Source organism: Notolepis coatsorum (genome assembly GCF_963971535.1).
Source record: "Notolepis coatsorum genome assembly, chromosome: 15".
In the NCBI taxonomy this organism is placed as follows: Eukaryota; Metazoa; Chordata; class Actinopteri; order Aulopiformes; family Paralepididae; genus Notolepis; species Notolepis coatsorum.
This window is the reverse complement of record NC_140179.1, coordinates 83,397,829-83,416,098: the sequence shown is the minus strand read 5'-3', so window position 1 is coordinate 83,416,098 and position 18,270 is coordinate 83,397,829. Positions and strand designations below refer to the sequence as shown.

The window sequence follows — 18,270 nt, the reverse complement described above, 5'->3', positions numbered from 1 at the left end:
AGGTAGTTTGCTGCTGGTCGAGGCGGAAATGGGCGCGTCACGCGATTGGGCGCACATGTCACATGACCAGAAACGTCAGTGGCCAATCAGATTAGCAAAACGCATCAACCGGTTGCCTTTCGAATAGACGCGTACCTGGCGCCCGGTGGCAGAATATGAAGACTGCAGTCTGCAACGCGGAAATAAGCTTCCGTGCATTAGTTTCAACACTGGCGTGTTCTGTAGTATGACCCGTAATTCATTATAGTTCATTGTAAAATAGCGACAGTAGTGTAATTATTGTCAAACCCTATAAATATAGCATTTGGAATAAGTCTTTCTTTCCGAATGAATGCAGCATGGTTTATATAATAGGGTTATCGGAATATACGGGGTGCACTGACTGCGCTCGCGGGGAACTGTTTTCAGAGATAGCAGATAGGAATGAATGAATGAATGAGGGGCAGTCTAATTGCTGAGAGAACATAATATTAACTAGAGTCCGCTATACCCGAGACACCTCCTTCATTTGTACCGCAATTTGAGAACGGAATTAAAGCGTGGAACAAAACGCACAATGCACATTCAAGTCAGTCTCCACCCTCGGGTCTTGCCACCGGCACGGTCCATCGTGATATTGGAGATGAATCGAGCAATAGACTGTTACTGTACCACCCATGTAGCTGTCAAAGCTCCATCACAAATGCAGTTATGTGAATAGAAAGGGATTCCACTCAGTGATGCGCATTTGCCTGATACATGTCGTTGCTGCATGCCGGGAGGAAGGCGATGCTGCATGTTTTCAATTCATTAAATAAAACTGATACTTTTGGCAAGGGTTTACTGACTGTCATACAAATAATCAACCAACTACATACTGTAACTTTTCAGTGCACGTTTTTATTTACATTGTGACAACAGCCTTGTGAGCTCCCGCACACAGACATGATGGAATTCAAGTTCAAGTTTGTATTGATCACATATAGGCAGGCTACACATGGCGTAGGCTACATGGCAGTGAGATTCATTGTTCTTGTATATGCTCTCGTATTATTGTTTATATAGGCTACCTAATACCGACATCAAAATAGATTGTATGCCTCTACAAATCACATGCAGGTAGAAAATTGACGGAGAACTTTAATCCCTGGGTATTAATCGAACTAAACGAAGAAAAGGCAGTCATATTCCAGCATGGTTATTAATGACACCAATGGCAAACAGTGGTTAACGGTCTTTATTAGTGTTTGCGCTGCCCAGGCAGCAATGGTCTTTATGAAGTTAATAGATATCATATCCGACATCACCGTACGTGTACATGTCTGTCAGCCTGTCGCGTATTTCTCCCATAACACGCTTCGCTCGGCTTAGTCCACTTTTCCACATTTCATGGGGGTGTTCCATTACCGTAGGCCCCTGGTTAATTACGGGTGGTGCTATATGCAAATACTTAAAATCGTGCACGAGCGTGGAGCGTAGAACAAATGGTATTTAACAACATGGAGTGTGCATAGAACCTGTGTGGTAAATCCCTATTTTTCTGTGCGTACACACATTCTAAATTCTGTGCTTAAGAACGAAAATAGAACACTTTCTAAGCATTGTTGATAAATGAGGGCCCAGGCGTTGGACTGTTCCTTGTTCTCTGTGTGTTCCTGTCAATAAAATCCATCGATTGACTTCACCTTTGTCTCCTGATTCTCTGTCCAGCTGGCTCATACATGTCAATCCAAACGGATTCAGTTTTTATACTATCATAGCAGTAATGACAAGGTATTGATATTTTTTTCTTTCTTTTTTATCTACATAATTTCATTGAGCTGTAATTAACACAATACAAGGATTCAATGTCCCTAATGAGATCACTGGTGGCCATATTTCAAATAGATTTACTCATTTTAGATAGCTTGTATAATCATACTAAAGACACTATATGGTACCACATTTTGTTGGCCATTTTAATTAGCTTGAAACTTCATATTGGAATTTCCCTACTAATTACGAATCTATCTTTCTCTCCCTTTCTCTCTCCCTCCCCCGCCCCCCTCTCTCACTCTCTCCTTCTCTCTCCAGTTCCCAGTGCAGTGAGGAACCTCCTCCTCTCTCCCCATGTAGCAGTGGGGGGTCTGGGGGTATCCTGGACCCTCGGAGAAGGAGATCTGGACATGTACACTGTCTCTCTGGCTAGCATGGTGAGTTAGTATTATAATACTGTCTAGTGTGGTGAGTTAGTATTATAATATTATCTAGCATGGTGAGTTAGTATTATAATACTGTCTAGCGTGGTGAGTTAGTATTATAATACTGTCTAGTGTGGTGAGTTAGTATTATAATACTGTCTAGCGTGGTGAGTTAATATTATAATACTGTCTAGCGTGGTGAGTTAGTATTATAAATTATAATACTGTCTAGCGTGGTGAGTTAGTATTATAATACTGTCTAGTGTGGTGAGTTAGTATTATAATACTGTCTAGCGTGGTGAGTTAATATTATAATACTGTCTAGCGTGGTGAGTTAGTATTGTCTAGTGTGGTGAGTTAGTATTATAATATTATCTAGCATGGTGAGTTAGTATTATAATACTGTCTAGTGTGGTGAGTTAGTATTATAATACTGTCTAGTGTGGTGAGTTAGTATTATAATATTATCTAGCATGGTGAGTTAGTATTATAATACTGTCTAGTGTGGTGAGTTAGTATTATAATACTGTCTAGTGTGGTGAGTTAGTATTATAATACTGTCTAGCGTGGTGAGTTAGTATTATAATTAGTGCTGTCAGGCGATTAAAAAAATGTATCTAATTAATTACAGGATTTGTAATTAATTAATCTAATTAATCGCATTTTAATCGCATAACCATTTTATGCCTGATATTCTATATTCTATAATCATATTTCAAATTGCATGTGTCCAGATGGCAGAATTCAGTACTGTTTAATCATCTTCCATCTATTAATTTGCTTAGATTTTTCAGGTCTGGTCAATTTGAGCATGGTGTTATTCACAGTCAAAGATTAAAAAAAGATTTATTGATATTCTCATTTGGGTCATTACAATTTACTCAAAATAAAATTTCCATTCAATCAATCACCGCGCAGATTGATTGATTGATTGAATGAAAATGTTATCAACAGATTGCAGAATGGGTACAATACAGTACGGCTCAATACACACAATTGTTAAGGGGATGCAGACCAGAGAAAGACTTTTGGCTTGTTTACATCAGGGTCCCCCATTTTCAATTCATAATGAATTGTAAGTAAGGATGCAACTTGCACAGTGCAATCCATTCTTTGTGGATCTAGCCCACAGTATTTCTGACACTGGGAATACATTCCCTGAGATTCATAGATGTCCCTAGAATCGGATACCAAGAACATGCAAATGGGCCATATTAAAAAAAGTCTGTAAATGTGTATTCTACATTCTTATGGAGTGAATGAGATAAAAAAAAAATTATAAAAAAAAAAAAAAAAAAATTTGAGTTACTTTTCATAACGCGATAATTTGCTGTGTAATTAATTAATCTAATTAACGCGATAAACTGACAGCCCTAATTATAATACTGTCTAGCATGGTGAGTTAGTATTAAAATACTGTCTAGCGTGCTGAGTTAGTATTATAATATTGTCTAGCATGGTGAGTTAGTATTATAATATTGTCTAGCATGGTGAGTTAGTATTATAATATTATCTAGCATGGTGAGTTAGTATTATAAATTATAATATTGTCTAGCGTGGTGAGTTAGTATTATAATATTGTCTAGTGTGGTGAGTTAGTATTATAATATTATCTAGCATGGTGAGTTAGTATTATAATATTGTCTAGCATGGTGAGTTAGTATTATAAATTATAATATTGTCTAGCGTGGTGAGTTAGTATTATAATATTATCTAGCATGGTGAGTTAGTATTATAATATTGTCTAGTGTGGTGAGTTAGTATTATAATATTATCTAGCATGGTGAGTTAGTATTATAATACTGTCTCTAGTGTGGTGAGTTAGTATTATAATATTGTCTAGTGTGGTGAGTTAGTATTATAATATTATCTAGCATGGTGAGTTAGTATTATAATACTGTCTCTAGTGTGGTGAGTTAGTATTATAATATTGTCTAGCGTGGTGAGTTAGTATTATAGAGTCTAAATGTCTACACCCTGTCTTAAATGTCCCCAACCAGTGTCTTTGAGTTTAAATGTCTCCAATCTGTGTATCTGAGTATAAATGTCTCCACCCTGTGTGTCCGCTCCACCAGGAGGGTGTAGTGATGGAAAGGCGTCCCGTTCCTAAACATGTCACCTCTCTGGACTTCCTGGATTTGACTCTTGGGAGGGGCTACAGGGTCACTATCCAATCACTGAGTGGAAAGCTGACCAATAACAACACTGCTACTGGCAGGACTGGTAAGAGAGAGAAAAAAATATTGATTCATTGACTGATTTAGACAGAAATAACAAATACAAATAGTATTATCATCATCTATAACCATTATCATGTTGTGTTTATAATCACACAATCAATCAGTACTCTCTCCATACATGCCTGTCATTATTCATTGAGACCCATAGGAAAACTACAGATTTACCACATTCTACTGCTGTGACTTATAGTATTACTGTGGTGTACTATGTTTATATTAAATATATAATATATTTAATATTTCAAAATATAAATAAATAAATGATTAAATACATAAATAAACATTATAATGTTTAACACAAATATCCATGTCCTCCACACCAGCCCCGGCCAGAGTGACGGCCCTCCAAGCCGACAGCGACCACACCACACACAGCCTCGCCGTCACCTGGGAAATGCCGGTGGGCGTGTACGACGGCTACACACTGCAGCTATTGGACGAGGCGAACGTGGCTCTAGCCAACCGGTCGCTGGCTCCGGGGACCACCAGGGAGCTGCTGGAGGACCTCACCCCTGGGAAGTGGTACACAGTTCGGGTGCTGACTCTGAGCGGCGGGGTGTCGTCCCTGGAGGCCGTCACGGAGGGTCAAACGCGTGAGAACATTTCAAACCTTTATTTAAACTCGAAAGGCAACCGACGTTTTTCCCGGTCACATTGCGTTTACATACAGAGACAACCGATCATGAATACAGCATAGGAATCACAGCATAGAAAATCACAACAATAAGACAACGGCACAAGGGTAGACAAAAACAAGGATAACAAAGCAATTAAAACACATAAAACCTAATTGACAATGATTAGTGATCAAGGTCTTAAATTCTGCGACAGAGGGGAGAATCTACGTTTTTTTTTTTTACTGTTGGAGTTCATTCCATGAGCTAGAGGCATCATAGTGAAATGCAGAATCTGAGGACAGAGGGAAAGACAGAGTCCAATGATTTAAGAGTGGAGGCCGCAGCATGTCTGTAGATTACATCACCATAGTCCAAGAAGAGAAAAAAAAACTGCTTCGACAACTCTCTTCCTGCTAATCAAAGGAAAGCTGGTTCTGTTTCTGTACAGGTAAAAACCCTGCGAGTTAAAGGATGCAATGTCTCTGTCCACTAGTTGATGAAATTGTCGCTATAGAGCACAGTAAGCTAACTATCTGCCAATGAAAGGAGGGTTGGACTCACTGCAACTGCGCCAAAACTGAGAGTGAAACTGAACACGGATGGGATGTAATTATTGCAAGCAAAGAAAACAACAGAAATTTACTTTGTAAAGGTTCTATGAGGTAGGACATGTCAGCTTGTAGACTATAGAACAACAACAGGTTATATGAGGTAGGACATGTATTCAACTTGTAGACTATAGAACAACAACAGGTTATATGAGGTAGGAGATGTATTCAGCTTGTAGACTACAGAACAACAACAGGTTATATGAGGTAGGACATGTATTCAGCTTGTAGACTACAGAACAACAACAGGTTATGAGGTAGGACATGTATTCAGCTTGTAGACTACAGAACAACAACAGGTTATATATCGTATTTGCTTTCGCGTCCCGCTCTGAGCCTTATGAGATACCCCTTATCTCCTATGATACCTACTGTATCTCCCACGAAACAACTACATGCACCCCACCTGTATGGGGCCCCGCCCCCATGGTGGCACCGCCCATATAACCGTGACTCTGGTCACCAAAACACCCTTCCTCTATTTTCGTCGCAGCGTAATGGCTGCGTGCACCATACGTTAACTAGCAGGATGAAAAGATTAAGGAAGGTTCGTAATGTTGAGGGCTTACCGGAGGATTGTTTTTCCCTGGATTCTCCGGAGCTTGTTTCGACAACGCATGAGACCTGTGCTGGTGGTTCCTCGGCTGACGGCGACGGACCGAGGGGCAGCGTACAAGGTTTGACTAACGGGTCGGCTTGTACAAAGGTGAGGTCTGTGTCAGTAGGCATCGATGTCAGTGTTGGTCGTGCTGTGGAGTATGTTTCGGCACCAGGGCCGGGGCGGCTTGGCAATCGTTCCACTGTAGTGGGCGATGTCCTGGCGATCCTGGAACATGCTGTTGACGCTAATGCTACTACTGCTTTTTCTGCTGACACTGATGTTGACGCTGGAATGTCTAATAATCCCCGCCGCGGGATTCCGCTTTTCCCTCCTCTTGCCAGCTTCATTAATAAAGGTCAGTCGGTGGTGGATGTGGGGGGGTTCGCTGAGCTCTATTTACCTTTTTTACGGGTGAAGGGGCTGACAACGGGGTGCAGGCCGGGGGTACCTTGGCTAAGCAGCCAGGTAGCTTCTTTTCTGTGCCCAGGCGGGGATGAACGACGTTCCGCCCGGCCGATGCTTGATAGCATATCGGCTCGGAGGGTGGCAGTATGGACGAATGAGTGGTATACTGCTGCAGGATGGCATTTAGCGGCGGCCAGTGTTATGGCTCAGCTGGCTACTTTCCTATCCAAGATGGCGTCGGGTTGTAGGTCTTTGGGTCCGACCGACATTGTAAACGTGATTCATGTTTGTGGTGTTATAGAGATCTTGACTCAGTCGCAAGCTATAACTGCGGGGAGGATTCGGATGCTATCGACTTTGGTTGTTAGGCATGTTTGGTTGGAGCAGTCTCCTCTTGGGGAAGAGGATAGGTTTTCTCTCCTCACGACTCCTTTTTCCACAGATAGTCTTTTTGGGCGTTCTGTGGAGGCGCAGGCGGTTGTTGATCTGGGTCCTACACCGCCTCACGCTGTGCAGCCAGAGGTGGGAGCACGGTCTCGTCAACGACTGTGGCGAGATCCTCGACAGGCGGCCATGTTTCCCCCGCCAGTGGTGCCCTGGTTGGAGAGTCAACAGGGTATCGCGAGGCCGACAGCCTTGGCGGCCGAGGGATCGGCCATTTTGGGTGATTTCGGGTTTGGTAAACCAACCCGTCGTCATTTTGCCGCGAGCAGCCCGCTCCCCGTTCAATCCGCTCTCTGTTACCCTCAGAAGCGGGGCTCTGAGCGTTCTCCTTTGGCTGCGGGCCGCGAACCTTCATTGAAGCGTATGCGGCCCCATTCTTCGCTTCTCATGGGGGCAGGGGCTGACACCCAGTTGATGGCTGAGTCTGGGTCTGTCCGTGAGAATGTTCCGTCGTCGCATGGTTCCTACACCGCAGGTTGTGGGTGGGTGGAACCTGGTGTTACAGCTGCCACTAGCTCCAGTGGTCAGCAGGGGGACTCGGTGCCTCTTCTGTTGAATGCTCAGCAGGGGTTACCCTGGCTTCGCCTTCGCCAGGCGGGGTATCGCGCTGTTGCCTCCCACTCCCGTCAAACCGGCAGTGGTCTGCAAAGGAGAGGCGAGCGTGATTTGAGTGGTAGCAATATCACTGCAGGGCTTCGGCGTGTAGGAGCCCATGGGGTCCTCATGCCTTGCGTGTCTAGCTGCGGAACAACTCCTCAGCATGCACTGGAGGGGTGTTCAGGGTGTCTGTCCACAAGTTTGATGACAGCTCCTCCCGTATCAAACCGGCCCTTTCTGTCGGGGTCCCCCCTTGGGTGCTTTGCACGACGGGGGGGACCGGGCCAACTATCTACTGTTCCTTGCGGCCCAGCGTCAGTTGACGGCGGGGGCGCTGTGGGATTATATTCACATATGGCGACGGGAATGCCCTGTGAGTCAGTGGATGCAGAGAATGTTAGAGGCGGGCTGGTTTTGCTGGTTCACACAGCCCCATCCTCCGTTCTCAGGTTTGGTGCCGACCCTATTATTAGGGTCAGACGCAGTGACAGCCCTGGCCGACGAGATCCAATCTCTGTTGGCGAAGCAGGCCGTCGTTGTGGTCCCGAGCGAGGACGCAATGTCAGGCGTCTACTCCCGTTATTTTCTGGTGCCCAAGAAAACAGGGGGGGTCAGACCTATACTGGATCTGTCCGCGTTCAATCGGTTGATTGTAGCGAGACCGTTCAGGATGTTGACCGTCCGACTCCTTCTGCTTGCTGTCAGGAGGGGGGACTGGTTCACCTCCATAGACCTGAAGGATGCGTATTTTCACATTCCTATTTTCCCTCCTCACAGGAAGTTCCTACGGTTCCTGTTTCAGGGCGTAGCGTACGAGTACCACAGAATGCCGTTTGGTTATTCTCTGGCTCCCCGCACATTCACCAAGTGCGTGGCGGCTGCTCTGGGGCCTTTACGTCGTCGGGGGATACGAGTCCTATTCTATCTCGACGACATTTTACTCCTCAGCCGTTCAGAGGAGGTTGCCAGGTCTCATACTCGGCTAGTGGTGGAATTCCTCACCAGCCTGGGTTTTGCTGTGAATTGGAAGAAGGGTACACCTCTTCCCAGTCAACAGGTGGAGTACTTGGGCTTGACATTGAGGTCGAGACCCATGCTTGCGACCCTCTCGGAGCAGCGTCGGGGGGCTCTCCGTCGCGCGCTCGAGGGTCTCCGTCTGGGAGGGACGGTTATGGCGCTGCAGGTGATGCGTCTGCTGGGCCTTATGTCAGCTGCTCACACGGTGGTTCCTCTTGGCCTCCTCTTTATGAGGAGGATACAGAGGTGGTTTCTCTCTTTGAGAATAGATCCGGTGAGGGGCAAAGGGAAATGGTTGACGGTTCCTTTTTCGATATGGGGAGATCTCGCCCATTGGAAGATGCTGGGTATCCTCTCCATTGGGGTCCCCATGGGCAGCAGGGGCTCACACGTCACGGTCTTCACCGACGCCTCTCTCACAGGTTGGGGAGGGATGTGTCGGACCCATGCAGTGGGGGGCAGCTGGACAGGTCATGCTGGCCCGGCTACCCTGCATATCAATGTGTTGGAGTTGAAGGCGGTTCTTCTGGTCCTCAAACGGCTCCACCACCTGGTGGTAGGCAGGCACGTTTTGGTCAGGACGGACAATGTGACGGCGGCGGCGTATATCAACAGGCAGGGTGGGACTCGTTCCGCCCGCCTGCTCCGGGCGGCGCGCGAACTGTTGCTATGGGCATCCCGCAGGCTGCGCAGTCTGAGGGCGCTCCACGTTCCTGGTACGGAGAATGTGGGGGCGGATATAATGTCTCAGGGCGGTCTTCGTCGCGACGAGTGGGAACTCCTCCCCGACATAGTCAGACAGATCTGGGATCGGTTCGGGGAGGCCTCGGTGGATCTGTTTGCGTGCCGACGTTCTCACAAGTGCCCCTTGTGGTTCTCGCTCAGTCGAGCAGATCATCCCCCCTTGGGGGTGGATGCCTTCTCGACCTTTCCGTGGCCGCCCGGTCTTCTGTACGCCTTCCCTCCGGTACAGCTGTTGAGTCAGCTGTTGGAGCGGATACGGAGGGAGCGCAGGACGGTGATCCTGGTCGCGCCGGACCGGGGCACGTCAGTGTGGTTCCCGGTCTTAATCCAGCTTCTGGTCGCTCCTCCTTGGGTCATTCCGTGGTCAGCGACGGCCCTCTCACAGCACAACGGAGTGTTTTTCCAGCCTCCGGTGTTGGGTCAACGCCTGGTGGTGTGGCTGGTGGGAGGGTGAGTCTGGAGAGGATGGATCCCTCGGTGGTTGATACCATCCGGTGTGCGCATGCTCCCTCCACTGTCGCGGTTTACGCGGGCAGGTGGCGTGCGTTCCAAGAGTGGTGTAAGGGGGGGGGCTGGGACCCAGTCTCCTGCCCCCTGGATGCTGTTCTGAGTTTTCTCCAGTCTCTTCTTGGTAGGCTGTCAGCTTCGACGGTGAGGGTATATGCGGCAGCTATATCCTCCTATCATGAGGGTTTTGAGGGGACTGTTTTGTTCAGCCACCCTCTTGTGAAGCGTTTCCTGCTTGGCGCTCAACGCGTTAAGCCGGTGCAACGCTCCTTGGCTCCGACTTGGGATCTTCAGTTGGTCCTCGGTCGGTTGTCCTTGGCCCCGTTTGAGCCTCTCGAGCAGGCGCCTTTGGGACAGCTGTCCTTCAAGACCGCGTTCCTACTGGCTGTCACTTCCGCTAAACGCGTAGGTGAGCTCTGTGCTCTCTCGGTACGTCCAGAGTGCCTGTCTTTTCGGACCGATTGCGGTGCCACTCTGCGACCTAATCCTGCTTTCGTGCCTAAGAATATCCGGAGTTCCTTCCGCTCCCGGGATATTGTGGTTCAGGCTTTTCGTCCTCCTCCTCACTCTAGTGAGTTAGATGCGGGCCTTCACCTGTCATGTCCAGTCCGTGCTTGGGGATTTACCTCAGCCGTACTCAGGACTTCAGGGTTACCGACCAGCTTTTTGTCTGTTACGGTGGGGCTCGTGTTGGTAAGGCACTGTCGAAGCAGCGCCTGTCCCATTGGTTGTGCGAGGGTATTACCCTCTGCTACACGTTGGCTGGGCAGGATTCCCCTGGGGGCATCAGGGCGCACTCCACTCGTGGGGTGGCTGCCTCTGCCGCTCTCCTGGGTGGGGCCTCGGTGGAGGACATCTGTGCTGCGGCTTCATGGTCCTCCCCGGGCCCCTTTGTAAGGTTTTACCTCATGGACATGACCGGGGGTTCTGTCTCCCAGGCGGTTCTGGGGTCTGTGGCCTTTCCTGCTTCCCGTCCTTTGGTCGGGTAGCAGGAGTGTATGGGTATGGGCCACAGTGTGTTGAGTCACACGTGGTTCCGCCTGTACGGTGTGTTCAAGGGGTTCTAGTTCCCTCTTGTTCGCATTCAGGTGGAGTTGACTGCGCCCCCCCTTCATTAGGAAGGATGGGGTGACAGGGCTCCCCGCACCCCTTGATGTGGGCTTACGGGTCCTCAGGGGGTACATTTGTCGGGTCTCGCGTCCGCTCTTCCCCATATCTCATAAGGCTCAGAGCGGGACGCGAAAGCAAATACGATATATAACGATAGTTATATTAGTATTGGCTGAGCGTCCCGCTCTGCGCGGCCCTGAGTTCCCTCTTGAGGGATCTTTTCCTGGGACGGGATTTGGCGAGGAAGGGTGTTTTGGTGACCAGAGTCACGGTTATATGGGCGGTGCCACCATGGGGGCGGGGCCCCATACAGGTGGGGTGCATGTAGTTGTTTCGTGGGAGATACAGTAGGTATCATAGGAGATAAGGGGTATCTCATAAGGCTCAGAGCGGGACGCTCAGCCAATACTAATATAACTAGGTTATCTACATAACCTATCGTTATATGAGGTAGGACATGTATTCAGCTTGTAGACTATAGAACAACAATAGGTTATATGAGGTAGGACATGTATTCAGCTTGTAGACTATAGAACAACAATAGCAAACTGTCTATTTGGGTTGAAATGTGAATATAAACAAACGTGAACTGTTTACAAGAAAACTCTTGGATACATTTAATGTTTTCTTGTTTTTGCTGCTAAAACGGAGGGTCTCTCTCTCTCTCTCTCTCTCACTCTTTCTCTCTCTCGCTCTCTCAGGTCCCGCAGCAGTCAGTCATCTAGCGGTCAGCTTTGCCAACAGATCCTCCCTCTCCTTCTCATGGAGACCTTCCATTGGCTATGTTGACGCCTACGACCTGTCACTCTACAGCGTTACCGGGGAAACGGCCAATAAGCAACAGGACGCTGCCGGGACAGAACATCACAAGGCGGGTGGAGCTTTGATCTTAAATGACCATGATGGATGGTTTTTAATACCAATCACCTGCACATGTACTTTATTGTGTTTCTGTCTGTCTGGTTGTCCTATCTGATTTGACTCTTAACGTGGTGGAAGTGGAAGCTAGTAGCTACTGGAAACTGGTGTTTTATCACCTCTTACCAAGGCCACCCCTGGCCTAGATAGATAGGAAATAGAGAGACAGACAGACATCTCGGCCTCCCACCACAAACTGAACAGTCTGTCAGTCAGCATGTAGCATCGTGGCATATCATCTAAATGTGTGATTTGATTTGTGTTCCAGGTTCCTGGTGTGTTAGTGAACTCCCAGAGAGCTGATCCAGGGTCAGAGAGCTGTCTGTTTTCTGGCCTGCAGCCTGGATCTCTCTACAGACTGGAGGTGGTCAGCTGGAGCAGAGGAATGTCCAGCGAGTCCTCTCTACTGGCCAGGACTGGTAAGAAACCAGTATACCATAGAACACAGTTTGGTAAGAAACCATTATAGCATAGAACACAGTTTGGTAAGAAACCAGTATACCATAGAACACAGTTTACAGGACTGGTAAGAAACCAGTATACCATACAGTATGTGACGGATCGTATTGGTCTGCGTTGTGTTGTTGTTAAATGCTGATGTCCCGAGGGGGAGTCGAACAGGGGAGCTCCCGCGCCGCGGGCGACGACATAGGCCGCTGCACTAAGAAGTGAATCCACACCTATGTACCGTACCTATGCGTCTATTAACCCTGTTATGAGGAAGTGAGTTTAACTTACCAGCCCGTAATGCCACAGTCACTTGTCAACACCCCTGTTTCTGTGACTGTGGATATACTCACAGGCTTCCCCGTTACACATAGAACACAGTTTACAGGACTGGTAAGAAACCAGTATACCATAGAATAGAACACAGTTTTTTACAGGACTGGTAAAAAACCATTATACCAGCAACTCCTCTCTACTTGCCACCAGTATACCATAGAACATAGTAAGATACTAGTAGGATTATAGAACATAGAGATAAAACAAAGAGATAGAACACAGTTCACTGGACTAGTAATAAACCAGTACTATTATAGAACATAGAGATAGAGCACACAGATATGCATACACCCTTGTATTTGCTTTTTAATTCTTACTTTTGACAGAATGTAGACTGTAGAACAACAATAGAAAACTCACAAATAGCAAGTTGTTTTGGAAACCTTTAGATAGCAGCTATATGTTAGAGAGCCGACCAAGCAACCAACACGACCAGTCAGCCAGTTACGATGTCGTATGAACGCAGAGAGCAGGTCATCACAGCTCAGTACCATTAGGACCCAGTTGATGATGATATCACAGATACTATATTATGTTACAGCTATCTCTCTAAGCCTCTCCTGCTCGTTATCTCTCTCTCTCTCTCTCTCTCTCTCTCTCTCTCTCTCTCTCTCTCTCTCTCTCTCTCTCTCTCTCTCTCTCTTTCTCTCTCTCTCTATCTATCTATCTATCTATATCTTTCTCTATATATATCTATGTGTCTCTCTGTGTGTGTGTGTGTGTCTCTCTCTCTCTCTATCTTTCTCTCTCTCTCTGTCTCTCTCCATCTGTGTGTCTATCTGTCTCTCTATCTCTATCTATCTCTCTCACTCACTCTCTCTCTCTTTCTCTCTCTCTTTTCAGTTCCGTCCTCAGTCTTGTCTCTTCAGGTGTTGAATGGGGGACAGACAGACAGACTGACAGTCAACTGGGAGCATGGAGACGGTACCAGAACCAGCTACCAGGTAACTAGTTGTCTGGTAATCAGAAGGTTCCTGGTTCGATTCTGGTTCCTCCCAGGCAGTGTGTTGAAGTGTCTTTGAGCAAGACACTTAACACCTAACTGCTCCCGTTGGCACCTTGCATGGTTGCCTTCGCCATCTGTGAGTGAATATGTGAGGCATAAGTTGTAAAATGCTTTGGATAAAAGCTGTTATATAAATACAGGCCATTTAATATTAACTTAACTAACCAGCTATCAGGTAACTGGTAGTAATATTAACTAACCAATCGTCCAATCTTTCGCCGTCGACTAAAGACTCACTTCTTCAACCATTATCTCAAATGATAATAAAAAAAAAGAAATAAAAAAAAATCTAACCCTGACTAACCTTACTGTCATGCACTTGTCCTAATAAACTAACCTACACTGTAACACGCAACACTTTGATAAACATTGTTACTCAGCTGTTAGAGTTGTACCCTTCTTGCTGTCTTGTCGTACAGAACTTGTAAGTCACTTTGGATAAAAGCGTCAGCTAAATGACTAAATGTAAATGTAACCAGCTACCAGGTGACTAGTGGTGATATTAACTTAACTAACCAGATACCAAGTAGCTAGTAGTAATATTAACTTAACTAACCAGCTACCAGGTAACTCGTAGTACTATTAACTTAACTAACCAGCTACCAGGTAACTCGTAGTAATATTAACTAACCAGCTATCAGGTAACTAGTAGTGATATGAACTTAACTAACCAGCTATCAGGTAACTAGTAGTAATATTAAGGAAGTTCCAAGTCAGCCAGAAGATCCTTAAGAACTTCTACTCATGTACAATAGAGAGCATCTTGACCGGCAACATCACCTCCTGGTTTGGGAATAGCACTGCAAAAGACCAAAGCAGACTACAAAGAGTGACACGTTCAGCCGAACGCACAATTGGAGGGGGGCTCCCCACCCTCCAGAACATTTACTACAAGCGTTGCAAGGGCAAGGCTAAGAGAATCATTAAAGACTCCAGTCACCCGAACAACTGCCTCTTCGAACTGCTGCGGTCAGGCAAGCGATACAGGAGTCTCAAGGCGAGCACAGAAAGACTCAGAAGTAGCTTCTATCCCCAGGCCATCAGGCTGCTAAACGAACAATGAATGAACACTACACAACAACAACCACCAAACGCACATAGCACACACATCCACACGCACACACTCACTTTAAACAAACACACTGTAGCACCCACTCCACACACTTTATAGCACACACCCACTTTAAACAAACACACTGTAGCACCCACTCCCCACACTTTATATTTATGGATGAAGGATTGCACTACAACTCGTACACCTTACTGTAAATTGTACCTAAAATTGTACCTCATCCCATTTCTGCTTTGCACTAGATAGTACTGTACATTAGTACACTGCATAGTATTGTGTATTGTATATTATATGGTAACTCAGAACATTGTACATATGTCTATACCGAACACTGTGACCTCATTTTCTTCTTCTAAATTCATGCTATATTATGTTATCATGTTATTTGATACTATCTTGTCTAGCACAGTCTCTGGAGCGTAACAGTAAGAAGCATTTTGTATGAAAGTATTCTGTACTTCTGTATGACAACTATTAAAGAACTTGAACTTGAACTTGAACTATTAACTTAACTAACCAGGTACCAAGTAACTAATAGTAATACTAACTTAACTAACCAGCTATCAGGTAACTAGTAGTAATATGAACTTAACTAACCAGCTATCAGGTAACTAGTAGTGATATGAACTTAACTAATCAGGTACCAAGTAACTAGTAGTAATATTAACTTAACTAATCAGCTATCAGGTAACTAGTAGAAATATTAACTTAACTAACCAGCTATCAGGTAACTAGTAGTAATATTAACTTAACTAACCAGGGACCAAGTAACTAGTAGTAATACTAACTTAACTAACCAGCTACCATGTAACTAGTAGTGATATGAACTTAACTAACCAACTATCAGGTAACTAGTAGTAATACTAACTTAACTAACCAGCTATCAGGTAACTAGTAGTGATATTAACTTAACTAACCAGCTACCAGGTAACTAGTAGTGATATTAACTTAACTAACCAGCTACCAGGTAACTCGTAGTAATATTAACTTAATTAACCAGCTAACAGGTAACTAGTAGTGATATTAACTTAACTAACCAGCTACCAGGTAACTAGTAGTAATATTACTGTCACTTAACTAACCAGCTACCATGTAACTAGTAGTAATGTTAATGTTTTGTTTTGGTCTGATGTGTGGGTTGGAGTTGAGTGGGGGAGGGGGAGGGGACAGGGGGAGGGACAGGGGGGAGGGGGAGGGGACAGGGGGAGGGGACAGGGGGAGTGGACAGGGGGAGGGACAGGGGGAGGGGACAGGGGGGGAGGGGGGAGTGGACAGGGGGGAGGGGACAGGGGGAGGGGGAGGGACAGGGGGAGGGGACAGGGGGATGGGGGAGGGGGAGTGGACAGGGGACAGGGGGGAGGGGGGAGGGGACAGGGGACAGGGGGGAGGGCTTGCTGCTGCTGGTCTTCACACCTTAAAACTATAATACATTTGATGGGATTACAAAGTCTGAACTAACCAGCTAACCAGCTAACTAGCTGGTTATGCCATGTGACCGGCTGGAGGAGAACGCACCACCAGGTGTAACTGTGGGTCGTGTCTCCACCGGTCCAGGTGGTTCTGTACAACTCAGCTGGGGCCACTCTGGGGGCCCAGAATCTGGGGGCGGAGCACAGAGGTCACATGTTCCCAGGGTTGACTCCGGGTAGGCTGTACCGCGCTGAGGTCATCACACACAGCGGAGAACTGACCAATAGCGTCTCGGTGCTGGGACGAACCGGTGAGTCAGGACACAACGCACATGTACACACACACACATGTACACACACACACATGTACACACACACACACACACACATACTGTATATAAACATACACACTATCACTCACACGTAATCTCTCCCTCTCCCTCTCTCTCTCTCTCTTAGCTCCAGAGCCCCCCTCCCATCTGTCAGTCAAACAGGGTCCGACTAATGACACACTGGAGCTGTCCTGGGCTGATCCCGCCTCTGGGGATTATGACGGCTTTGACCTTCAGTGGACTCCTCCGGACCGCCTGTCAATCAGAGTCGTCCGGCCAACCAGACGCGTGGTGGGCGGGATGTTTCCAGGGCGACTGTATAACTTCACCCTGAGAACCGTCAGTTCTCTGGGCGGTCCCACTGCCAGTAGCCAGCCAATCCAGAGAGGCGTCAGAACAAGTGGGTGGAGCTTTGAGAGTTGACATTATTTCAAAATCAAGATTATGGATGGCATAGCGCATTCGGTCAGTCCTGGACAGTTGTAATGTATCATGTGACCAGGTCATAAATACCAGGTGATAGCATTCAGGTTGCTACAGTAGTTAGGTCATAAAGTCAGGGCCAATCAGATGCAAGGCAGCAATTCGGACAGAATATTCAACCTTGCAATGCTTTCTTGATGAAGGTGGTTTGAGTGATTCTTAAGAATCCCAGCATGTCAACATCATATTTTCCGATGAATCCCAGCATGTCAACATCATATTTCTGATGAATCCCAGCATGTCAACATCATATTTTCCGATGAATCCCAGCATGTCAACATCATATTTTCCGATGAATCCCAGCATGTCAACATCATATTTCTGATGACATCTCATGATACTCCATGTTCATAATAAAGTATGTTTGCACCACAAAAGGTGAAGGGTCACTGAAACATCACAGCTGGTAAACTCTGGTATCATGGAACCTGCCAGTGTTTACCACTGGTATTTACCACTTGGTCGTTTACCACTGGTATTTACTACTGGTATTTACCACTTGGTCGTTTACCACTGGTATTTACCACTTGGTCGTTTACCACTGGTATTTAATACTGGTATTTACCACATCACATGTACCACAGCTGTTCAGTTGCAACTTCTTGCTGGTAAACTTGTTAAAAAAAGTTTAAGAAGTAGCAGTGTTTCACTTTGGCCACTGGAGGGCAGCAGACGATTGACTGTGAATGGCACCTTTCTTTCTTTCTTTTTTTTCTTTCTTTCTTTCTTTCTTTCTTTCTTTCTTTCTTTCTTTCTTTCTTTCTTTCTTTCTTTCTTCTTCTTTCTTTCTTTCTTTCTTTCTTTTCTTTCTTTCTTTCTTTCTTTCTTTCTTTCTTTCTTTCTTTCTTTCTTTCTTTCTTTCTTTCTTTCTTTCTTTCTTTCTTTTCTTTCTTTCTTTTCTTTCTTTCTTTCTTTCTTTTGTAGTCCACTACAAGACATATATTATTTATCTTGTATTAGGCAGTTTGTCAGAAGAACTCACCAGGATGTGTGTCCAGGGTAAAAGTAGTGACATACATCACATCACCTCAGTGCTGAAAACACCTGACATGCATTTTCTTTGGGATTAGTGCTATAATTTACACTGAAGTGTTTAAAACACGCACAACAGTCTTCATTGTTAACACTATAATCAACTAGCAGAGAGAGAGACGAGAGAGAGAGAGAGAGACAGAGAGATACAGAGAGAAAGAAAGAGAGTATCTGCATCCCTCTCCT

At 46.0% G+C, this 18,270-nt stretch overlaps 1 protein-coding gene across 1 annotated transcript in view; it reads left to right on the top strand.

The window, feature by feature from the left end:
• The window catches only part of LOC311242118 (receptor-type tyrosine-protein phosphatase beta-like), a gene marked incomplete at its 3' end in the record, with an annotated part of 83,921 nt that extends 66,929 nt beyond the window's left edge, over positions 1-16,992 (top strand). The window contains exons 16-23 of the mRNA XM_084331073.1: positions 2,053-2,171; positions 4,235-4,382; positions 4,723-4,992; positions 11,751-11,920; positions 12,236-12,386; positions 13,594-13,694; positions 16,383-16,548; positions 16,697-16,992. Of these exons, the coding sequence (XP_084187199.1) occupies positions 2,053-2,171; positions 4,235-4,382; positions 4,723-4,992; positions 11,751-11,920; positions 12,236-12,386; positions 13,594-13,694; positions 16,383-16,548; positions 16,697-16,992 (1,421 nt within the window). The remainder of the gene's footprint in view (positions 1-2,052; positions 2,172-4,234; positions 4,383-4,722; positions 4,993-11,750; positions 11,921-12,235; positions 12,387-13,593; positions 13,695-16,382; positions 16,549-16,696) is intronic.
• Between the last annotated feature and the right edge of the window lie 1,278 nt (positions 16,993-18,270).